We start from the raw sequence: 26,190 nt of genomic DNA on the forward strand, positions 1-26,190 counted from the left end.
GAAAGGCAGGGGTAAAGAAGAGTGTTCTAGAATTCTGATTATGTAATAGGATGCTTCTTGTTGTAATCTATTTTATACTTGCTATAAAATATAAATACATCCCCTCAGTGTTCATGGCTGACTTAATTCTTTTATTTTCTTTAGGACAGAGAATGGGGATATGTTTTCACTTAAAATTACTAATTTATACCAAGTTCCCTTTGTACACCCTGCCTTCTCTTACATCAGCAGAGCAAGGATAACAGACTAGCCTACTCCAGTTGAAACCAGAGTACATATTACAGCTTCTTCCTGCCTTAATGGCTCACTCTGTAGTACATGCTACAATAAATAAACCCAGTAGGATTATGTAAGGGCACTGAGAAATTTAACAAGAGATTCCTTTGCTGTTGTTTTATTCTTAGGCTTTAAAAGTTTCCAGTGCTGGGGTCAGAGTGGCTGGAGAGCAGCCAGGCAGAGAGGGACCTGGGGGTACTGGTCAATGGCAGGCTGAGCATGAGCCTGCAGTGTGCCCAGGCAGCCAAGAGGGCCAATGGCATCCTGGCCTGCATCAGGAACAGTGTGGCCAGCAGGAGCAGGGAGGTCATTCTGCCCCTGTACACTGCACTGGTTAGGCCACACCTCGAGTACTGTGTCCAGTTCTGGGCCCCTCAGTTTAGGAAGGATGCTGACTTGCTGGAACGAGTCCAGAGAAGAGCAACAAAGTTGGTGACGGGTTTGGAAAACAAGCCCTATGAGGAAAGACTGAGGGAGCTGGGGTCGCTCAGCCTGGAGAAGAGGAGACTCAGGGGTGACCTTATCACTCTCTACAACTACCTGAAGGGAGGTTGTAGACAGGCGGATGATGGTCTCTTCTCCCAGGCAGCCAGTACCAGAACAAGAGGACACAGTCTCAGGCTGCGCCAGGGGAGGCAGGGGAGACTTTCTCTCTACCCCACGACATTTATATTTGTTAAAGAGTTCCTCTTGACTTTGCTACACTTGCAAGTAAAAAAATGTTCTTCCTCTGACTGCCTGATGTATAACCTCAGTCTGGAAGCTCTACATCCATCTGTGTATTGCTAGTAACCAACACACACCAAAAAAAAACACAACCAAAAAACAAAAAAGAAATTTCAGATTATTCAGTGAAATATTTACTGACTCCGCTTCAAAAGGTGAAAGACGAAATAGAAACTTGTTACATTGAATACAAGATGTAAACATGGTACTGAAAATACTCAGGGAGCAGACCTGATAAGTGGATGCCATTTTCATACTTACTTTTCAAAGTCAATCAAATGTTAAGAATTCTTCTAATAGTGCTTATAGTGCATTAGATACTTTAAAATGTCAAACCACTGAAACTCATAAACTGTGCTTTCAAATAAGCATAGTTTTTTAAATGCCTAATATGTATCATAGGTGTGACATTTATTCTGTGGTTTTTGATTACTTGGACTTTAGTAGCCTACCTCTTATTTAGGACAAACACTGACTTTACAATTAGAGTGTTGTCTGAACATGGCCTGCTTGATTAGTTTTTAATTTCTGTATTTTCTCATAGCATAAATCTGTATTAAATGAGTTTTTCAATGCTGACATTTAAACTAACACTAGCAGAAATAAATATTTATTAGCCTTTGAATTTGACTTGCAAACGCATTGTTAATCCTGTGTGGCAACAGTTTAACAAATCTTTTTAATAGGCATTGAGCCTTTCTCTTGTTTTGAGTAAAGAACCTATCAAGAAGAAATATAAAATGTAGATTAAAAGGTATGTATCAATTTTTGATGGGTTTGTTTACAACGTTTCTTTGCCTTTCCATGCCTTGCTACAATCCACTTACTTGTCAAGCATTCCCTTGTGGGTTGAGAAAAGATCACAGTATCATCAAATTCACAGTTTAAGATATAGTAAATGTTCTGCTAAGTCTTGAACTCATCCTGGACTAAAAATTCCTGTTAGTCTTCGGAGTATAATATCATTTTCCTTCCCTCCCCAAGATACAAAGAAACAACCCTCTAATATACAGATGTATCACAGAATTTTCATTAATGAATTATAGGCACTGAAAGCTACCTGGTTTTCTTCTTTTTTGCAGCAAGCAGTCTGGAACACTTGTTGGTTTATAGGTTAATGAATGTGACAGCTTTCTTTTCATTCATTACTAAATTGCATTCTAACTATTCCTATTTGCCAATGCAACAGTGATTACTGGGATAATATTTTTCCCTTTCTTGTTAACTGGAATAAGTATTGTGGTGTATAACTGATTTTGTGTCAGTGGTGAAAAATAACTTGCATGCTGTATTTTTCAGCATAAGCCACCTCTAGGGAAGCCAAGAGAGAAGCATTCTTCATGAAAAGGGCTGCCTTGTAGCTCAAGCCAAATATCTGATTTAGTTTTCACTGGCTCTGTTACACAGAGACCTGTCCCTGGAGCAGGTCTTGTAGACCTTGGACGGCCACAGACCAGGTCAATACAGATACAAAGAATTTTCCAAGAGACTTACTTGTCCTCTCAACAGTCCTTGAAGTGTGTGTGTCTAATTTCCCATTGAAGCACTGTTTTGAGCCTAAATACTTTGTTGCACCTGACTCACAAACCCAAGTCCATTCAGATATGTTCAATAGCATTGTAATACTCAATCATACTAGTACACAACTGGCCTTTTTGCCACGTTTATCAATTCAATCATTCTCAAAAGCACATTTCAAAACCCAGTGATCACTAACAATGGTAGCTTCAGCCAATTCATTTTCCACATATGCAAACTTACAGCTCCATCACATGAGTGCACAGAACTGGTATTTTTTGAATGCTGTCATGTAAACGTAGAGAAGTTTGTAGCACAGCACTGTGAAGTGACAAGGTGTACTTAATGTGAAATCCGAGATGGCTAAAAGCTCTAATAAGATATTTTATATAAAATAAGAAGCTATTTGCAGGGGAAAGAAGAATGAATGACAGACTGTGTGGCAGAGACATTACCTTTTCATTCCTGCAGTTGTTTAGACCCATGTTATTCATGGAGGGCAATTTTCCATCAACACCATGCGGCTGCTGTTGCTGCTGCTGCTCCCTTTGGATCTGCTCTCTCATTTTCCGAGCCTCCTGAATGGCTTTCATTACTGTGTCCTGGTCCCCAAATAGGGCAGGTGAATTAAGACTGGAAAGGATGTCTACAAACAGAGAATACACTTTATTTAGGTAATTATCCAAATTAAAATCCAGCACTCAGCTCTCATACTGTTAAAGCTGCAACCAACTAACATCTGCAAAAAATGGAGGAGTGGCAATTGTCTGTTTGAAGGCTGAATTAATCTACAGAAGTGATTAATAAGCCTGTGCACTTTTTTTGCTGTTATACATACAAGAACAAATGTCTTTTATTAAAGCTCTGAATTTGTTAGATTTGTGTACTTAGTAACTGTCCACTATATATAAAAATAAACAATAATTAAAAACAAACAAACAAAAACAAATGAGAACCCACACACACGAAATACAGAACCACAAAACAAAGAGGCTAAGGCTTGGACTTCTCTTTTAAAGATAATTTTAACATTCTTGTGACTTCATTGAAGTTCAGCTGAGTAAAATATAGCAAATTCAATCTCAAAGGACATTAATTCCTTTAAAATAATAATTAAAACATTAAGATTAAATGAATCAAATGGTTGATTTAACACTGAGGTCTAGACAAGCAGATATCCATGTAGCACAGAAGGAACTGCGATGTTTTCTTGCTAGGTAGAATTTTAAGTGTTCTGAACTGATTCAGGAACTTAGAGTCATTTTAGAGCCTAAATAAGTTGGGGACCATATTTGCAATACTTAATGAGAGTTAGACTCTCAACCACCTAAATTTATTGTAAAAATGGAGCAAAAGCTCAGACATTCTTTGCTGATTTTGACAATGTTTTACTGGCTTTTTATATACATAAAGATCGAGAGAAAATGTTTTTATGACTTCACATGAAAAATATTCACACCTTAGGAGCATCTTCTCTCATCATTCATTTGGAATGGTCTATGACTTCAAACTGATATGCCACTTTCTAATGTTAGTGCAGAGATAGCTGGAAACAGACAGGTAGAATACATAGATATCTGAAAATATCTTTCAGAGATCTTGATGTTCCCAAGTGTTTTGGGATGAAACAAATAATAATTTTTATGTATTTAATGTATGTATTTAACATATCAGTTCATTATTCACAAGTGTTTCTATATATTTTGCAAGTACACTTGAGCTACAGATTGTGAATAAGTGGCCTGCAGTAAGTATTTTGTCACTGTTAAAATTTACTATTTGAACTTTCAGGTTGATCATCTCTATTTTACAGCTCTTGATTCGGGTTCTTGACTGGTTAACACAGACTTCATACATAGCTTTTAGTTCAATTTTGGTTCGTTACTTAATAAGCTTTATTTCTTAATCAAAGAATCTTGAACACAGGTAAAATTTTCCCTATGTGCAACCACATGAATTAACAAAATCCTGACAGATGGGTGAACAAATAATAAAAATATGAACAAATAATGAAATAATTAATAAAATAGACTGACTGTATTGAAGCTATTGAAGCCTAACCCTGGATCAATAAAGTGCTTGAGGACCTTTTTATTTTAAGGTATGTTACACTATGGCAATGCTTGTACACTGATCACCTGAGCTATTATGTATGTCCAGCATTCACTCAGGCTCTAGGTGCATGCAAAGATATTTGTTTAGTCCAGAGGTCAAAATTCCATGTATACACCAAACTGAAGTTTTGGGGGAAGATATTCATACAAACCTCTTTTACACATTTCATGTACACATTTCTATTTTATTCTGTGCATGTATTTGTATGCATGTGCATCTCTTCCATTACACAGCTATTTGCTGTATTTCTTACAGATGCATATTGCTGCTGCATCATGCTTGTTTCTCTTGTAAAACCCAGAAATTCAAGTGCTCTTCAAAAAATCTTTCCTGCCTTTTTTGTTTCCCTTTCAATTTTAAACAGAAATGTATGCTCAAGTATATACCTAATTCAGAAGAAAGTGGGCTTAAGATGAGAATTCATGGAGAAAAATTGACAGTTTTCTCCTTTCCCTACGACAGATTAGTTACCTAAAGAGGATCCTCTTCCCAGAGATCCACCAAGTGGGCTGGGGATGCCACTCTTGTTCGTCACTGTCACTGGACTGCTTTTACTAGCTGGGAAGAGGTTCTGTGTTGGAGATGTTGGGGATTTGACAGGTTCAGCTGTTTTGGGTCGGGCTGAAAGATTCAGTGGCTGGGCTGCTTCATCCTGCAAGAGTTTAATGTAAATAATCATTACCAAAAGACAAATGAACACATCATTTTGCAGGCAGCAGTTACTTTACACCTCGAAGACAATACCACATTCTCCAGCAATAATAACAAAAGAAGCTAATTATCAGCCTTCTTTAAGATTCAACGAAAGGAAATCTCATTAATTTCTCTGTGTTATGCTTCTATTTACATTAACTATGTGGCTGAATCGTTCTTTTTGCCAAATTAAAATTTGAATTAGCTCACATTACAGCTTAATTTCCTAATGTGTTTTCAGAGATCTAAATTAACCTAGGGCATTTACAAAGAATTATTTAAAATTTCCAGCAGCTCAGTAATGCTTTTGCATTGGTTCTATTTGAAAAGTTCCTGGCACCATAAAAATAAGTTATGTAGCTTATTTTTAACTGTATTAGAAACTAAGGATTCAGAAGTACGTCTATGAAAGAATCATTTGGAAACCACGACAGTTCTTTGGCCCACAATTAATGCTGCTGCTAACTTGCACATTCCATACATCTTATTTTGAGTGCATGTTTTGTGTAGTAGAATAATCTATACTGCTCCCCCATGACAGCAGATAAGAATTCAAATTCTTGACTTACTATGGTAATGAATGCATACAATATGCATCTCAAAATATATTCTCTTTTCTACTATTTTATAATATTTTATTATTCAAAGATGTCATGTATTTTTGACAGATTTATCTAAAAATCAAGACTTTTTTTCACATAAATGCTATTCTCCCCCTTGTTTGATACTTCTGTAATTATTTCTGTATTCTGTAGTTATTTCTGCTGCATTCAACCTTTAGTGTACTTGCATGTTTATTTGCATAAAGACAAGGAATATTTTTTAAGGATATGTAAATTGAGTATCACAATTTTTATATCTTTTGATACTTTTCATATGCAATTAAGGAAGAAATTCTCTTTGACAGATAACTGGTTTCAGTGCTATAGGAGAATAAGTCCATCTAAGAAATATTTTAACCTTTGGAAGATGATTCATTCTAGCAACTAATTTTTTTGATCAGTACAGATATTCACGATATAACCTTCCCATTCTCTGATTGTGTTCATTTGCCTAGTATGTTAAGCAAGACAAAGCACTTGGAAAACTGTGCAACTGGTTTTCTGTAATTAAAAAGTCCAGTAAGATAGATCTCTCATTTAAAATATGCCCAAAGCAGAATTATGCTGGATATAAGAGAATATTGTCCATATTTTAAAACACTGCACTGATCACTTCAAAGCTTAGAAATGTATGTCAGAGCACAGTAACACACTACGTTATCTCAGTTCTTCCACTCTCCTTACAATGGTGACATAGCAAGGCACATCTGATCATACACAATGTATTAAACAGGAAAACGTAACAAACAGGTGTTTGTAATGGCATTGTTCCCCATAAAGCTGCATGACATTTTTATTCTTCATGACCTTGCAATGCGCACAACTGCCCACACCTGTTCAAAGTCCAAGTGAAAGCAGAAACACAGAGGTACAAGGGACATAGTCCCTTCTTTTGCTTTGTGGCCATGTTTATGTGCAAGCTGTTTTCTTGCAGACACAAAGAGGCTACCATAAATTTCTATGAGAGTTCAGAGCCCCTCTCAGACTATGAAATTCACATAGACTAGGTGTTGTGAGCATGTACCTATACAAATATAGGCTACCATGTTCCATTTCTAATTTTCTGTATGGTACTGATAGAATCGTGTGAAAAAAACCCCAACCCTCTAACCACTCCCAGAACCTGTTTCTTTGTACTTCATTGACAGCAGTCTCCTTTCTGTGAGAAAACCAAAAAGCTGGAAAACATTCTAGCCACGGCCTTTAAAAAAAGCTATAATTACTTTTTGAAAGATCCGACTGCTGTAAAATAATTCCATTAGTTCTATAAATATTGCATGTAGTTTATACAAACAAATGTTTAAAACCAGAAAAAAGGCTAGAGGATATGTTAAGCAATTCATGACCATCATCATGTCTTATAAAGGTAACAACTTGCAAAGACATCATGCTGCTTCTATACTAATCAATTTCTCCAGTAGCCATTGGTATCTGCCCACATGGAACACTTGCAGTTTATCTTCAATATCAATGCCATGCTTAATAAAAATAATAATAAAAAGGCCTTTCTTTTTTTTATGCATTGAAGTTAAATTATTTAGGGAAACCCCCCAAAATTTGCATGTGGTCAAGGATGTAATAGGAGTCAGATGGCCACAAAACTGGAATGGTATTGGCCTTGGTTCAAGGAGATATGTGCTTGACTTTAACCAGGGAAAATTTTACTCATATAGTAAAGGTTTGGTTTGGTGTAGATCCATTTGGCTCACTCATTTATGAAATTATTTTTTCACATTAAAGTAGTCAGTAGTGTTTCTCAATTCCATAAACCACTGGTGTTAGGTATCACTATACTATGGCAACTTTGCTGAAAAACCTGGGCTTTGCTTTTGGTGGCTTCTGTGTTGACCATAACAAACTCTGCATATGTGGTAAATTTCACTGACTGCTCTCAAGCCTGGCATTGGATTACAAGAGGTAAAATATTAGACTAATACACAGCTACAGTTAAGTAAAGTGAACGCTTTGCTAAATAAATGTTAGATCTGGCCATAATGGAATAGTTTTTTATTTATTAGTACTCTCAGCCTAGCAAAAAAGTGTCACGGAAATTTATCAGCCCAGAGAGAAATATCTCCTCACCCACACTTTACCCTGATGATTGATGATAATGAACAAACGAATGATATTTTACTCTCATGTCAAAAAAAATAAGAAAAAATGAAACCCTCACCTCAAGTGAGTAAAACCTTCCCAGGCTGATCTGAGGTGAAGGACTGTGTGCCTGTAAGATGTTAGCAGCTAGCAAAATAAAGTATTCTCTCTCTCTGCACAAAGACACTCTATGCCTTCTTTAGGTCTGTTTTCATAGTTCTACATTTAAAGTGCTATCTTTTTTTACAGTCTGAAGTAAATTGTTTCTGAGAATGTTTGGTCTCCTGAAATTCAGAACAACCACGGGAGAACACATCAATATAGGTCAGTCACATCCACCCAAAGGTACAAGATGCACCACAGATTTGAAACTGCTGGCAAATACCATGTTGTAGCTGCCTGGTTCCAAGCAAGTGAGAATAAGCAGGCAGAAGCATTCAGCAATGGTGCAAAACCAACAAGGAGCAGCCCAGTTGTCAGCAGCTGTGTGAAATCAGCTCAAGTCAAATCAATGTGCAGTGACACAATGTTTTCCTCGGAGTCCTGACTTACATCTTACTTTTATGTGAGGCTTTATCCAAAACTACAAAATAAGTACAGCTAGAGGTTTGCAAAATAATTAGAAGATACACAGTCTCTCTTTTGCCCTAACAATATAAGCCAGGACTGTATTTTAAGATACTCAAAAGTTCAATGTGAAACAATTCAGTAAACTGACACCATTCATGCACATTACTAGTTTACAAACTGAGATCTTGAAAATATCACATTTTATTGATGAATCCATTGTGCTGCCTGTGGTAGGAAGAGGGATGCTTGGCATTTTTTAAAGCAAGAAGTGATTTTTTATCTTTCCTTCTCTATACTGATCATACAGCACAAAAACTGAACATTTTACTTGAATACTGAAGAACTTGCACACAGTTCAACTTCCAACTGTAAAACAATTCAACACAGCATTTAATTTCAGTGTTCTTTTTAGACATTAACTTTTTTCTTTGCTGAAAAATACCTTAACTTGAGTTACCGGGCTGGTCCCTCTCTTCTCATTTTTCATCCCAGTGGGTGAGAGTGCCCCAGTCGAATTTGGTGGCTGTGGTGTAGATGGCATTTTGGCTCCAGGAGAAACCTGCATGCTTGCCAGCTGAGCTGCATACAGTTGCTGGAAGACAAGAAGATATACAATATATTCCTGCAAAACTCCTGAAAAAAGAGAGGAAGCTGGAAATATACATAATTTTTATGGCTCCACTTTCTCTTCTCTTAGAGAAATTAGAGAGGTTTTCTTTTAGCACTTTCTTGTTTGTGGCTTTTCCCTTCTTGCTACTTTCAAAAAGAAAAAAACCAACCAACCAAAAAAAAACCAAAAAACCCCACCAACCAAACAACAAATAAAAACCCCACACAAAACAAGCAGACTGTAAAGCTCCCATATGCCAATACCTTTTTCACTTAATTTGACTTTTAGCTAATTTTTTTCTGTCTTTCTTGCAATGATGGTCATATTAATGAGCAGAAGTTTATACTACGCCCAACTGCTATAAACAAAATTGGCCACATTATAAGGCTATTTATGAAAAGGAGATATAAACCCCTGTCAGAAACAACAGTGCTTCAGGTCTTTTTTTCCTATCCCAAAATTGCCCATCAACTCAAGAACGTCTGCTGGGAGCTGACATAGGAATGATTTGCTACCAAATGGTGGTTCTGCATCATCACTGGAGGTCTTTAGGAGGAGACTTGATGGGGTACTCGGTGCCACGGTTTAGTTGATTAGATGGAGTTGGTTGATGGGTCGGACACACTGATCTCAAAGGTCTCTTCCAACCTGGTTTATTCTAGTCTAGTCTAGTCTATCTCTAGGCTGCAGTGAAGGTTGAAATAGACAACAGAGTATGTCTCCATCTTAATGTACAGTGATGGTTATAACTTCTATAAATGCTAATAAGGAATGTAGGCCTTAAAAATTCATGTAAATAATGCTGAAAACACACAAAAAAATCCTCATGGAACTTTTCAAAAAGTTTCACAAAAACATAATAAAATACTTGTATATGAAAATAAACTGTTCCTACCAATCTAAAGTGTTTACTGAACAAAAACAAATAGGTTTAATTTCTTTCCAGTGACCACATTTAAACCCTCACCTTGAATGAGCATTAGAAATAATTCTTTTACCATAAACAGGGAAGATCCTAATCCCTCTTCTACACATGAAGCTATATAAACTTTGCCTTATTAGCAAAAAAAAAAAAAAGCCAGGTGGTTTATATGTAATTTCCAACATTACTATCATTCAGATGGACAAATAAAAAAAATTACAGTAATCAAAAGCAGACCTTTCAGCACATGTAATTAAATGAAAGCTTAATAAAGAATAATTTGCAAGAGCCAGATGTGCTTATGTCATAATTGTTGCTTTCTTTGGAACAATTTTTCTAATATAACAAGCCTCCACAGAAATGAAAGTTACACAATACTATAAACTCAGTGACTCAGTGGCGAGACAAATGCGTGAAGGAAAGGCAGAGCCAGAACTCCGAGCGACAAATGGAAACTCTTGTTTGTTTGTTTGTTTGTTTCCTGCCACCCCTTTTCAGCAGCGCACAGAGGCTATAAAAGGATAAGAGATTAATATTTTGAAAACAATGGGTTTAAATATTTTTGCTAAATACTATTTTTTTCCTGCAGTGGAAAAACAGGACAAAAAGAAAATAGAAATTAAATCCTAGCTTTTAGTGATATTCTTGAGACTGAAAACAAACTATTACATACAATTCTAAGTGGTTTTTTTTTTTCCCCTCTAGTACTAGGATCTTTTAGCATATTCTTTGAGTCAATCTATGCTTGTTTAGGAGAATGCTCTACTTATATGAGTGAGAAGTGTATTTCTGAAACTTCTAAAAGCCTGCACATTTTCAGTTTAGAAATAATCTTCACTGTGCTATGAAAGAGAAGGTACAATAACTTGAATAGAATTTAAAGACTTTGTCTATTAAAATACTTTTTCTTTCCTACTTAAATATTAGAAACCTGTTCAGCGTCTACTTCAACTATCTGGGGGAGATGATTTGGATTTTACTAAAAGTAGACTAAAATTTTAATACTTGATGTAGTATATACTGCTTTGCAAAATTTGAGTCAAGATAAATGCTTACCAGTTACCATCATGGTTGAAATGGACTTGGCTTAGGGAAAATTAATTTCATTTATTGACAATCACAATAGAATTGTATGGGGAGAGCCAGACAAAAACTATAATCCTCTATCCTTGCCATTTTCCCAGGCTCAGCTTTACTCCTTCACTGATGATTCCTGCACCTCCATCCCTCCAACTGGCTGCCAGCAGGGCTGTTCCTCATTTTCCCCTCACCCCTGACTGCCTGTGTGCCATTTTGCCCCTTCTGGAGGTGCCACCAGCATGGCTGCTGGGCTCTGAGGTGCCCTTTGGGGGAGCTGCTGACTAACCAGCTGGAACTGGCTGGGCCACCTTCTTCCAGCAGCCACTCCACAGCACCCACAAACACACACACATACACACACACTGCAAACAGCTACACACCAACATTGGGCATTCACAGCTTACAGCCCTGCTAACCAAAACAAGTAGGCAAAAGTGTCTTCATCATCCCTAAAAGCTACAGCCCATGGTGCAGCTGTATATTGACTGGGTAGCTCAGGATCAACACAGAGACGTGACACTGTTTGGAGGAGGGCTCCTCAGTGACCTGGTGCTCTGCCCCTCACCATGACTGGAAACTGAAATATCCACAGCACTTTAAGGGTCACAGAGACAGCAATAAAAATGAGTTGTTATAGTGACTTGGAGACTGCTTGATTTTGGAAATTAAAACATTAAAAGCAGAATAAAATTATAATTATCCACTACTTCTCTCCCAGTGTTTGAGGGCTGCACTGCAAGTAGCATGAAGAAATGTTTCTAAAGGGAGAAAAATAAAACAAAGGTTGTAATTTATATATTTGTGTTATTCCAAAGTCATAGTACTGGATTTACACTGGCATTTCTATAAATTTGTATTACACCATAAAAGTAAAACTAAGTAACAGTAATTAGCTTTCTGGTTCACTTAGACATTAAAACAAAGATGCCCACAAATGACTGCAAATCCTGTGCTAGCAGCATTACCATGTGGTGTTGGAGGCTGTATAACTTCTTATAAATACCAGTTTGAATGGAAAAATATGTGTCTGCCACTATTGCAAGGAGGAAAAAATGATATTTTTGCAAATACCACTGTTGTGGCCCTTAATTAAAAATTAGATATTCAATAACTTCCAGAATTGATGATCATTTTTAAAAGTTTTTTTAATAGTATAGCTTGGGGTTTATTTTTCAAAAGCTCACTAAGTTAGATCCTTACAACCCATCTCCCAGCATATAAGTACTGCTCATCTTGAGTGCTCCTGCATAGTTAACAATTGTGAAAAAAAGCTCACTTAAGGCACATGAGCAAGGATGTAGTTTCACAGTCTTCAGAACCAGGTTTCTGACTCTGAAGAGAGAGATTTTCAAATACTACAGGTCTCACTTAAGGCAATGGCAAGAGTGAGCAGTTGCACTTGTACATACAAGAACAAAAAGGCAAAAAGAATCATAGAATCATAGATTGGAAAAGACATCAGAGATCATCAAGTCCAACCTATCACCTAACACCTCATGCCTAACTAAACCATGGCTTCAAGTGCCATGTCCAATTCCCTTTTGAATACCACCACCTCCCTGGGCAACACATTCCAATGGCCAATCACTCTTTCTGTGAAGAACTTTCTCCTCACCCCCAGCCTAAACTTCCCCTGGTGCAGCTTGAGTCTGTGTCCTCATGTTCTGGTGCTGGTTGCCTGGGAGAAGACACCAACGCCCACCTGTCTACAGCCTCCTTTCAGGTAGTTGTAGACAGCAATAAGGTCTCCTCTGAGCCTCCTCTTCTCTAGGCTAAACAACCCCAGCTCCCTCAGCCTCTTCTCGTAGGGCTTGTGCTCGAGACCTCTCACCAGCCTTGTTGCCCTTCTCTGGACACGTTCAAGTGTCTCAATGTCCTTCTTAAATTGAGGGGCTCAGAACTGGACACAGTAGTCAAGGTGTGACCTAACCAGTGCTGAGTACAGGGGCTGAATGACTTCCCTGTTCCTGCTGGCCACACTATTCCTGATACAGCTGACTGCTTTGGAGAGGGGAATTTGGTCACATCAGTGAGGATATAATTCAGTTGCTACTCTTTGCCGGAAGAAACTACAGCAAAGTGTAGAAGAAAATCAAAATACAGGTGATGATGAAGGTTGGCCTTGCATGATGAATTGCAAGAACTGTACTTGTACTGATGATGCAGAAAGGTCAGCAAAATGTGGCTTGGTTCAAACAGAACAGTGTCTGTGCTAGAAACAGTTAACCACCTTCTTTGTTTTACTAAAAGACATAGGACCAAGATGAAAAGACATTCTCTTTTTTTCTCCATTTGTACCTTATTTTTCCAAAGCTGTTAGAAATTGTAATTTATTATTCCTCATAAACAAATGCTAAATATTATGGATCCTAAAGTTTTCCATCGCTAAAAATGTAAGTTCTGTATTCCATCTTCAACAAATACATTTGCTACACAGTAAATGAAACCAAACAATAAAACTACTGAGAATCAAGTGAGAATCCCTATTTGTCAGCATTTAAAATGAATTGTGCAAAGCTGAAATATCTTATTTATAGAGATGAAAGTTCAGCTATTTAGACAATGAGTAATTTGGTTCTAAAGATGAAAAACTCTAAGGAGTGACTGCAAGTGCTGTTGAAATCCTGCAGTACAAGAGGTAATGCAGTTATTTTTTTCCATAGTATATTTAGTACATAATGTTACAAAGCTATAATTCCAGAATTTTCCTTCTGAGTATATAACATGCAATAATAATACTTAGAAGTGTCTGATGACAAAGGGTTTTTACAAGCTCACCAAATCCAGCAACATCTTTACTATTTCCAGTTCACATTTCTGAAAGAAGCTGTGCAAAACAAAAAAATTCCACCCTCAGCAGGACTCCTCATTTTTTAAGGTTGTAGAGGTGCTTTAAAAAAGCCTTACGTCAACCCAGAGTAAAGGAAACAGAGTCCCTAAAAAGCCTCTCTACTGTTTGTGTGAAGAATGGATTAGTCCTCAAACCCATGTTTTGGGTGTCATAGATGAAACTATGGAAATAAGTGCTCACCTGAGCTGATGTCACTAGAAAAGCCTTCAGCATTGCAGGACAGGCAATCTTACCAAAAAATAGCGCAGGAGCATAAATATCCTTCTCAAAAAATCTCATACACATCTTAACCTAAATGAAAGAACTGTTTCTAAAGTAGTGATAACTGTACTTATTCCTTCCTATTTTTGTATATAAATGTGGGGTTTTTTTGTTTATTTTTTTGTATTAGCACGTCTTTTGCACCAAATATGTTCAGTGACTAACACTGCAGTTGAGATCTCTAGGATAGCACCAAGGGGATATTGGCATACGTTTGTTGGTTTGTTTGTTTAAAGCACATGGCTGTTTTCTCTTTGTTTTAAGATTATTTTTACGCAGAGTGAGAGGTATGCTAACAGAAAACGACATCCAGAAACCTAGCCTAAGTAACTCATCAGCAGCTTAACCATGTGACAAACCCAGGGGCAACTAGAAGGCAGCTACTGCCTGTGGAGTCTGCCAAGAAGCCAGATGCCATCACCAGAAAAACACCTTCTACAGCTCAGCATCTGTGTTCTAGCAGAGCTCACCACACAAAAGGAAAAGAGAAGAAAGTGAAGGATAAGTGCTTATAAAATTGTTAAAGGGATTGTACATACACCTGAGAGCAATCCTTACTCAAATTTAAAAATCTAAAACCTGGGGAAAAAAAATCAAAGCTTTTGTTGATGAAAACAAGGTCCCTTCAAATGAATAGATATAACATTTTACGCTAAAATTGCATGCTTTCCTTCATTTTACCATATATTTGAGCAACTGCTACCTTTGAAAACAATGTATTTTATAAAACAGTTGGATGTCTCAGTAGCATTTTCTCAATTTGCTGTAAGAAAAATTTTAACAAATCAAAATAAGGTAAATATAGAAATCTGCTACTAATGTGGGCCAGACCCTCCTCTTATTTTCATGTGTATCAGCACACGTAATACCAGCTCACTATTTAAGAACCAAGAGGTATGCAGCACCAACTTACCTCTCAGGTTTATGCTAAACAACTGAGAAATATTTGGCTTTATGTGGGTGTATCTAAAATGGTGTGCCTCAAGTACAGCTGTATGAAGTTGAACAATTAGGGAAAAAGTGTTTAATTTAGAAATATGATAAATAATAGGACATTGCAAATATCTATTTTGCTCTACAGAACTCAAGTGTCTTAATATACGTGCATGGTTTCTTATGAACAGCAACATTCCTTTCTTTCCCCAGTGTGTACATGTCTAACCTCTCCATGATGGACACAACATTCTGATTTTAAAGACCCACACATCACCCTCCTACAGATTCTGCTCATTGTTACACACTGCAAAGAGCCTCTGCTTCTTATTATAATGTACCAGATACCTTTGTAAAAAGCTGTTAAGGTATAACACAAACAGGCAGCTAATGAATTATCATAACTACTGTCATAATAACAAAGATTGTCACAGTGATTATTTATGCACTTGCTGGCTAATGTGCTCACAGATTTATTAAAGCCAAATATGTGCAAACAAACTAAATGTATTTGTGAAAATACATATAATAATACATTTTGTAGTCACAGATGGAGATAGAAGACTTCAGTTTTCCTCATGTGTTCAGCTGTGCATCTATAGGAAAACAAATCTTTCTCAGCTAAATGAATAATGTTACCAGTTATTCAGGATACTTTAGTTCTGGGGGGGTTTTGTGTTTGTTTGTTTGTTTGGTGGGGGTTTTTGAACTGTTAACACCAGAAATTTGAGCGTCTGTCAGTTGCTATTCTATATATTGTCAAGGGGAATTTTTATGTGGCCTTACATTCCACTCAATTCCTGTCTCCTTGGGAGACCAACATGCCTGGTTTGCTCTTTCCCAAGCTGCAAAGTAACAGATACCTAATTCCACCACTGAGTCTGTCGGTTCCAAATCCTTTTACCAACCCCAAATTCATTGTACTGGTTCAGAAAAAGAAAAATCACTCTCCTCACTTCTACCGCCCTGCTGTGGATAATGGCCAGCCCATAGAGAAAATAAAAGATTCTCTACACATTTTAAATGCTGCAGCTTGTATTGTAGTACTGCAGTCAAGATCCCCTTATGCAAAATAACAGCTTTATTTTGTTAAAAGGGCCTAACTTTAAGTGGACCATGGAATATTTATGGCTCTCAGTAGTCCTTTGAAAGAGTTATCTTATGTTTTTATGCCGATCATGGGTCAGAGGTTCAAATCAGCACTTCTTTCTGTCACTCCTTATATGTTTTACTATAATTTACAGCTCAGCAAGAGGACTCATAAAACAAAAGTGTCTATTTTACTTCAGCAACTAATTCTAGCTAATCAAAGCTTTCCAGCAAAACAACCCAGCATGAAACTCTGTGTGGAAAATATGCAGAGAACAAAGTGTTTTGTCAAATAACACATCTCATGATGTAAACACATATGTCTCTTATAGGAAATTTTATCGCTTCCACATTATCAGCACACAAAAGGAGCATTCTTGTCGCAGACCTGGTGCGACTGTGGAGCCATCGTCATTGGAAACAAGAGCCTGATTAGGTTCCCACACAGATATGAATAGATTTTCTTTTTTTAGTGTAATGCTGCCTTTCTTATTTCTTAAACAGACTAGTAATTGTGGCTGTAAAAACAGTGAATTGTGTTTGGACGACATTTGTTTCTTCATTTTTTTTTTAGCTACCCAATGACACCAATTATCCCATATGGTTGTCCTCTTCTGGAAAGTCTGAGTTAATCCACAGCTGTGAGGATGAAGACGCACCCAGCAGGCTCTAAATCTAGTGGGTCTCTTGTCTGCTAATAAAGTCCACAGTCTGCTGGACAGATGTTAAGGGGATCTGTTAAGCCAGTGATAAAGACACAGACTTCTGTGGGGGGAAAATAATTAGCAAAACATATCTTTTTTCATAGATTTTCATTTTTTGCCTCCTCTTTTGGCTAGAGAGGAGTCCCAAGGCACATGTAGTAGGTCCTGCTCAAAACATGAATGAACTAAATATTCACATTGTCACATGCTCTAAAGAAATTACAGATCTTTTTGTCCTTGACTTATTCTTGCATGCTGTGGTTACTGCACTATTATCTTAAGTTTGATTTTATTCACCATACTGTGGGCTTGTATTGGGAGAATCTGAATAAGTATTGTCAGCTATAAAATATCTACTTAAATTTTTAATGTAATGGGAAATATAAACTGAAGATGAAATTATCATTTGACTATTTTTTCTTAAATGTTATTAACATTGCTTATTCTGCAGATTGCAGATAATACTTTCTGTCCCCAAGGCTCATGCTGATGTTTTTGAGGGAAAGAAATTAAAAAAGAAAAAAGGGGGTAAAAAAATCCCAAACAACAACCAAACAAGTGGAATGAGATTACACATGCAGCAAGATCCATGTTTAGAGATTTATATGCTCAGTTTTCCCTATCCTCACCTATTTATCATCATGGCCTGACAGCAAAGACATCCAGTCTCAAAGTCTCTCTCAATTACATTCATATAAATTTGGAGAAACACTACAGAGCTAAAATACATGCACCAGTGCAACAAAGAACTAACTTGCCTTCAGGCACAGGTGCATTAAGGTGCTCTTAAGATCACTTCTGTTTTGTTTGCAAATGGCATTTCTTGTTCTTTTGACTTCATCCTCCTTTGACGTAATGAAGTAGAAATGTCCATCAAAGAGCTCATTCAACTTTGCTGGCTAAATGCAGGCCAAAATCCCATTTAGGCATTGCTCCTCAGAGTGAGTCCCTTAGAAATCAAACAGTGTTGATTTTATTGAATTATGATGATAAAATACAGTCTCTCAGCAGCTGCCTGTTCACAACCTATTTACTGTAAAGCTGTGGGCAAAAGCCAGGAAAGAATGCTCAAATAAATTATCAATCATTGTAAGTAGCTAAGACAATGTATACAGTTTGGCACCTGGCAGTTCCCTCTGTAATATTGTATTTGTTTCCCCTTAGAAAGTAAAGCTTGTTGATATATTAGTCTTATGGCACCTCGACAAGTTTCCAAGATATGATGTCACCCCATCACCCTATGAGGCTGTTGGGAATTTTTAATGAGGAACCATCAAAAAATGTGAAAGAAAAGCTCACTCTGCAAGAAAAATGAATTCAAAAAGGTATCCTTTTTTTTGTTTAAGAATTAAATTTCAGAGAGAATGTTAGGTATCTCATAGATACACCACAGAATATAGAATAGAATAGAATAGAATAGAATAGAATAGAATAGAATAGAATAGAATAGAATAGAATAGAATAGAATAGAATAGAATAGAATAGAATAGAATAGAATAGAATAGAATAGAATAGAATGGAATAGAATACAATAGAATACAATAGAATACAATAGAATACAATAGAATAAAATAAACCAGGTTGGAAGAGACCTTCAAGATCATCGCGTCCAACCTATCACCCAACACCACCTAATCAACTAACCCACGGCACCAAGCACCCTGTCAAGTCTCCTCCTGAACACCTCCAGTGACGGCAACTCCACCACCTCCCCAGGCAGCCCATTCCAATGGGCAATCACTCTCTCTGTGTAAAACTTCCTCCTAACCACCAGCCTGAACCTCCCCTGGCACAGCCTGAGACTGTGTCCTCTTGTTCTGGTGCTGGCTGCCTGGGAGAAGAGACCAACCTCTGCCTGTTTACAACCCCCCTTCAGGTAGTTGTAGGGAGCAATAAGGTCACCCCTGAGTCTCCTCTTCTCCAGGCTAAGCAGCCCCAGCTCCCTCAGTCTCTCCTCACAGGGCTGTGTTCCAAGCCCCTCACTAACTTCGTTGCCCTTCTCTGGACTCGTTCCAGCAAGTCAACATCCTTCCTAAACTGAGGGGCCCAGAACTGGACACAGTACTTGAGGTGTGGCTCTATTAAAATAACTACTCACCCCACAAGTGTCAACAGTCTGTGATATTTAAAAAGACTTCCTATTTCTTCCGGTGTGACCGTCTAAAAGCTAACCCTGTAATGTGCAGAGAGTAGCCCTGTGTCCCCCAGAAAGAACACTGTAATTCTGCTGTGTCAGAAAAGAACAAAGGGCAGGCTTGAAGCTGATCAGAAGAACAGAGTAACAGCTCACCAAATAAATAAATATTTTTAAATTATTTAAAGGGTTCTGTAGCAAATACAGAGCTTTTGCCTTCTGAAGAGCAACTCCCTTGTGAAGCCACCGACTGGAGGCAGAAGCAAAAACCCTCACTGACTTAGCGGTCATGTCTCACCTCATTTCACTCTTTTTTTTCCTCTTCTTTTTTTTTTTTTCCCCCCTTTCCAAACAGACTGAGTGTTGGTCTGCTGAGAATATGATGCTAAGCCACTTTTCCTGTAGAGTTTTTAAACTGGGCCTCTGAGAAAGGGTTTGATACAATTCAATGACTGAAGTAATACCTTTGTCCATTTGAGCATTAAATGGCCCATTGAAATACAGCTTAGTTAGAAAGAATTTCAGTAAATGGTGCTTTCTAATTTTTTTTTTATTATTATTATTCCTCTCCCAACAGATTACAGCCTGGATCTGAAAATGCAGTTCAATCACTTTTGGTTGCCTCTCAGGTCAGGCCTTTAGCCAGTGTTAATTAAATATAACCCCTTTAGAATACTGGAGGTTAAATGAGAGCAACAAACTGGTCGTCTTCAACATATTACCTCATGCTCTCCAAAAAGCTGTAATCTGTTTGGGAGGATCCTCATTTAAACACACTGGTCTTAACAATGAACATTTATTGGTGGAGGGATGCATGCTAAATGCTATTTTGTCCAACAGCTAGTAATCACAAAACACTAAACACATATTTCCATGTCCATTGTGTTTAAATAACACACATCATAAAGGGAAGAGCTGCAGCAGACAATTTAGGCTGTAGCAGCACATACAGCACAATTTTCAACTTGATAAAGTGAAACTATAAAGAATCAATGCATAAGTCAGACAGCATCCATACCTAATATTCTTCCCTGCAGCTATTAGAAGTTCACATTTTGTCTCTAGTAGGCATGAACATTAGTATACCTTCAATTTCTTGTCGTCAGTCACATTTTGTTGTCTGTTCCATACAATTGACCGTACCATGAAATGGGAAAGTAGCTGAAATTGTCTTTTTTCATTTTAATGATTTTAAATGAGAAAGGGAGGTTTTTCTGTAAGCTATTTGTTTACTTCCTTGTAAAAAGTTTCCTGAAGTATTTGTAACAATTTTACTATTAAAGGAGCAGAAAGAAAGCTTTTCAATACAGGGTAATTAGTCTTGTCTTTCTGAACATGACTTTACTGTAAATACTCCTCCTTGACTATCCCTTTGTCCCAAGATTCCTTAGAAGAACGCAACCAAGCGATAATTCAGCATTATTGCTGCTTCAGTGCACTAATCGCTTAAAGAGCAGCAAGGACCCTATGTTCACTGCCACAAGGCTCCTACAGCCTCCTGGCCTAAGGCAGGCTTCCCAGCCCAGCAGCATCCAGATGTCAAGAGGAATATCCAGGTCCTGATGCAGCATGCCGCGCCATTCTGGTATGGCCTAAACATCTGTTTCATCTGCTGGCGTACAACCTGCTGAATACACTGAAACTGCCACACAAAGTAGAAAACTGAATGAGGGTGCAAGTGAAATAGTGCAGTTTCAGAGCTCAGTGTAAATACCACTAAAAAAACCTCCATGCACACTCAAAGATTATTGAAAAATGCTTGGAATGTCAAAACTAGACTTTGATCACCTGTTGTCTTAAATAATGCTCTCTGGACTAAAATTAGACAAACAGCAGGAAGGACAATGCTATAATTAAAAAGCCCCTTTTAACACAATATATGCTTAGCATTTTTTCTCCTAATAGAGGAAGAGGCATCTCATCTTGGTTTAACTCAACTCTGATTTAACTCTTTATGGTGTAAGAAAAGACAAAAGAATAAAAAGCACATAAGTCTATAACCCCAATTGCATGTTGCTGTTGTAACAACTGCTCTTTATACAAAACACTTCAAAAAGAGGCGAACTTAGATATCTATTATATATTTCTAATTTTCTATAGATAGTAACTCAGGAGTCTGAAAAAAAAAAAAGAAGCATCTTTTGTCTAAAAGATAGGAATATATGAACATTGACATTTTGTTTGAGGCATGACAAAAGCAGCAAGAATTTTAGTTGATATAGATTAGGTTCTGGCAAGGAATTAAGGAGCGCTCACTGTGCTCATCTCTTCCACTTTGTGTATCTACTCTCTTTTATTTTTCCTATCAACTATAATGGAAGAGTTTGGATGCTACCATGCAAATTCTTTGAGTCATTTGTGAAAGCAAGATCAAAGCCCAGACAGAGAGTGATTCTTTTTTCTATAGATTTTTTCTCTAGAGGAGGAACTAAGGAGACACAGTTTAACCAGGAGAGCAGCGGTACTCTCACAGTGCAACCTCCTGGCTTACTTTTTCCTCTGGTCAGCCTGGGGACATGGCTCACCTCCATGTGCCAGGAAACAGGAGCCACAGAAGGCAGGAGGGACCAAATACTTCTGTGTCCCACTTCCACATGGGGTGAGGACCTGTAATCATAAACTAGGAAGTATCCTTCAGACCTCCCATTTAAATAGACAAATATAAGTTCATTTAGCCTGAATACCTTTGGTAGAAAGCAAATCATAGCAAAGGACCACTGCATTTGCTTGAAAAAGTAATTTGAAGTTTCCAGTGGATAAAGTTAGCCAGCAATGTGAAATGCTGAAGATAAATCTTTATGTCATTTTCCTGTGTTTGCTTCTATTAGAATTTGCTTTTAGCATTTTTGTAGCATAAATTCTACTTCATCAGAACTGTGGATAGCACTAAACTTAACAGCATTAACAAGTTCACCTAGAATAGCAGGGAAGGATCAGGAATCTCCAAAGATACCTGCGGACAAAGGCTCTAGTATGTTAAGCTGCTTCTCCTGTATCCAAGGAAAGCAAATAAGCCACACTTATTTAAAATAAAAATATAACCAGATCTATCAGAACATTATGAACATGCAATCAGATGGCTGCATCAGAGTGCAATTTTTTTCATTCACTTTATGCTATCATAATATTACCTTCACTGGGGACACTGTGAATCGAATGATTCACAGAAAGAATTGAAAAGGTTTTCTGATATTCTTTCAGAAGTTCGTCCAAAACTCAGGTTCCTTACTGCTAATATAAAATACCCCTAACAGTAAATGTGAGAAGTCTATATGAAGAGCAGTTACCTTGTGAATTCAGATAGCTTCACGCATTTATGTGTGGAAATGTCTTCTGGACTAATGCTAGTGTAAAAAGCAGTTGCTTAAAGAGAGCCTCTGTGATAAAAGAAATAAAATTATATGATTGAAAAGCAATTAGTTACAGTAAGTTTGCTGAATGGATGATAGCTATCAAAGCTTATCAAATTTTGCATTTCAGAACTGCAGATATTTATTTTTTCTAACGTTAGCACATAGACAGGCTTCATGAAAGAAGTCAGGAGTTTCATTCAGCCTCATGTCAGCAGGATTACAAGCAATTATGAGTAACTGCTGGTTGAGCTGTGTGAAATGAGTTGGTGAATGAGTTTCCTAGTAAGCACATGTCCATGTCATTGGTACCATTGCCAGTAGCAGGGACAATCTCACTTGAAGGGGTCTAAAGATATAATTTTTCTCCTAATCCTAGAGGGGATTAAATCAATTCAGGACAGAAGATGGTTGTTCAGTTGCTGCTTCTAGTGTAGACCACCTAGATTTGTCATCCTGGCAGCACACAGAAAAAACAGGGATAAGTAAAAGCAAAAAGAAGTCAGGACATGGGAAAAATAAGTGGCAATAAATCTTCTCTAGAAATATTTCTTCAGATCTGGCATAGGTTGGGTTCATATAGTTGGATAAACAGCCAACTACAACAATTACAGTATTTCCCTGTATATAACTGTACAAGCACACAGAACAAGAATACTGAATGCTCACCTACCACTACCAGTCATACTGAGAGGCAAAAGCATGACAACTAAATTTCTACAGGCTCCCATGACAGAATAATGAGAGACCATCCCAGTAATAAATGGGTGCAAGTCAGGAAAAAGGAAGAGTCCATTTAAACTGCCTCTCTCAGTTCTCCCATATGAAACCCCACCTTGTGAGAAGACACAGGCAGCTCTCCACTTAAGAGCTGAATTTTTGAAAGTGCTGCCATGCTACTATTTTCACTGGCAAAAATGGACGAAAGACAGGGATGTAATAAATACATACTGGCTCTACTGATCAGGAAAAGCTTTATCAGTCAGCTGGGGCACATGTGGGAAAAAAGTCACTCAGGTGCATCTCTAGCATCCCATTCAATTAACATACCATTAAAAATGGTTTGTCCCTGTTCAGCCTGCTGCACTACCTGATAAGTCAACATATTTAAAATGTATATTTAAATGCAGAAAACAGTGGAATGTTTTCTTTGTGAAGCTGAAAACAAGCCCAGTTTACAGGTATTTTAAAGCACAAGAAATAATTGCGCTTTACAGGCTGCTTAGCAGATACCTCACACTGATCTTTTGCTGTATATTTAGAACTTTCATGCACCTTCAAGGAAAATTAAATAATTTCCTTAAAGGAAGTGCACATAAAATTATGCAAAACGTATTCTAATGGGCTTAGAAAAATTACACGTTAAAAAAAAATACCACATTTGCACCTCAAAACCAGGTAACCAGGATCTTAATATTACAAATTCACTGTGTGTTGATGCTGTTCTACACAAATAAATATGATTTCAGCATCAGATAGCCATGTTTTCTGAACTGCAGTGATGTTTCAGCAACAGTGCTGGCGCCAGATTAAAATGGTCACAAGGCCTGATCTTAGACCTTCCCCAGGTGTTGAAGACTGCGGCAGAAGATATGGCCTGTACTGGATCATAGTAGTATCATAGTATCAGTCAGGGTTGGAAGGGACCACAAGGATCATCTAGTTCCAACCCCCCTGCCATGGGCAGGGACACCCCACACGAGATCAGGCTGGCCAGAGCCAGCTGATCCATTGCTACCGACACTTCACAGATGTGGTCTTTAATATACTACAGACTAGTTAAATTTGGTGACTTGTTCTGTTACTAGTGTGTAGGAAAACTGATGTAATTTCTTTGAAAAGACTTTGCCTCTTTTATTTCTCACTTCCCTTCCAAAAATACCAATGGATATGACAACAGCCTCTTAACTATTTCTACACCTGAAATATTTATTAATTTTCATGCTTTGCTATTTTCTGTAACTAATGCACAACACCAAAACATGTGCTTTATTATGTTGACTTCACTAGCTTTTGGGAATGATTCCTTTAGGTCTTGAAAAGTCCCTTAATACCAACATCTGAGCTTATATGTCTTTATCTTCCTGTCTTCCTTAAGATGCTCCACCTTCCAGCCTCTATTTTTTTTGTTAGGACTGATACACAAGCTTTCTGCTGTGCCTCCAGACATATACAGCCTTCATGTTGAGTCTTAAGGACAGATGATTCCAATACTTTCTATGTGTTAAGACACTTTTCTAGTTTCTCAATCACACTGATTTTAATACATCACAGACCAAACAAATCTCAGACAAGCAATGTTGGAAGTAATATCCCCATTTTTTCAACAAAGACAACTCCATTTGGTGACAGCAGTACCTACACTGATTTGATGAGTTCTATCTCATCTGTTATGAATTTCCCTTTCTTTCTGAATTGAGTCAGTGGGTAGGAATACTCAGTTACAATCAAAACCCCTCCAAAATCAGGGAGGTGTTCATAACTTTCCAGTCCAAGCATCTTTAAGAGAATGACACTGCTTCCTTTGAGCATGTATGTGTATGTCTATACCTAGTTGCTCTCATCTAACCATCCGTAGTCTTAGAACTTTTAATTCAGATCAAAGATGAGTTACTCATTTTTCTTTTTCTGTAGTAATTAGTAAGGAAGGAATGATCATACAGAAGTATGTATTATCCTTCATTTATAGACCCGACTTAAAAGGTACTTTTGTCTTTAACCTAATAGCTGCTAAATTCCTAAACATTCAAATATGTTAACACCTTACACGAAAAAAAAATCCTTCATGTTTGTAATTTGTAGCCAAATTAAGCAGCTTGCTCTGTGGTTATCAGAAGTACAATAAAATTTCAGAAGCATATTCACTTGTACCTAACTCCTGTAAGGCATACACAATATACATTTCTAGAAAGCTTGAAGGAATCCAACTGCCAGCTCAGAGTATGCCTCACAGTCAGCCTATTCCCCAAAGGGATGCCACACTTTTAAAAGAGCTTTAAAAACCATGCTCGTCCCCTGATGGCATTCTGTAGTACTGGTGCCTCTGGTGCTCTGTCAGTAAATGCAGCAAGAACTTATTTGCTTCTTACTGGCTTCTGAGTGAATACATACTCTAGGGAGGGAGCTTTGTATTTTAAAATAGAGCCTGGGCTTTCAGTGAGGGGCAGCCAGTGGTTAAGGCAGCGACGTCTTGTTGACGCTGGGGGCTCAGCCTCCTAGAGTCACTTGGGCTCAAGATTCTGCCTTGATACAGACTGAAAAGACAGAGAAACCTCCTGCAATCTAGGCTGTAAGGATGACATCTTTTTAAACACACAAGTTTCCTGATAAGTGAGTTTATGTCTGTGCCATTTATGATCTCAATTGCAAATTCTCGCTGGAACAGAGCATATGGGCCTGGAAGGCAGCTGTCCTGTTTGGAAAGATCTAAAGGTGCAAAAGATGGGAGTCATGCCAGGAGCCTGATCCCTAGTTACCAGACTAAAAAGTCTTCCCTCTTGAGAAAGGAGAGCAGGCGCAGGATGAGAGCACATCCCAAAGCAGAGGAGGGTTTTGTCATCCAAAGGGAGCTTTGCCAGTCTGGGTCACAGTTCAGTGGCTAGTGTCCTTCCTGCAATGGTGGGGAAACCAAAGCCCAAAACTGGACTTAAGCTTGCCTCATC

The 26,190-nt window shown here is 37.7% G+C and overlaps 1 protein-coding gene across 10 annotated transcripts in view; it reads right to left on the reverse strand.

Annotated features, from left to right (window-relative positions):
* SOX6 (SRY-box transcription factor 6) overlaps positions 1-26,190 on the reverse strand; it is a 356,555-nt gene that overhangs the window by 59,078 nt on the left and 271,287 nt on the right. For all 10 annotated transcript variants that reach the window (XM_068148073.1, XM_068148071.1, XM_068148069.1 and 7 more), the window contains 3 exons: positions 9,037-9,186; positions 5,107-5,287; positions 2,976-3,166 (listed from right to left, as the gene is read on the reverse strand). In XM_068148073.1, coding sequence (XP_068004174.1) covers positions 2,976-3,166; positions 5,107-5,287; positions 9,037-9,186 — 522 coding nt within the window. The remainder of the gene's footprint in view (positions 1-2,975; positions 3,167-5,106; positions 5,288-9,036; positions 9,187-26,190) is intronic.

Source organism: Melanerpes formicivorus, unplaced genomic scaffold (genome assembly GCF_026170545.1).
Source record: "Melanerpes formicivorus ecotype bairdi unplaced genomic scaffold, bMelFor1.0.p_v2 SCAF_16, whole genome shotgun sequence".
NCBI lineage: Eukaryota > Metazoa > Chordata > Aves > Piciformes > Picidae > Melanerpes > Melanerpes formicivorus.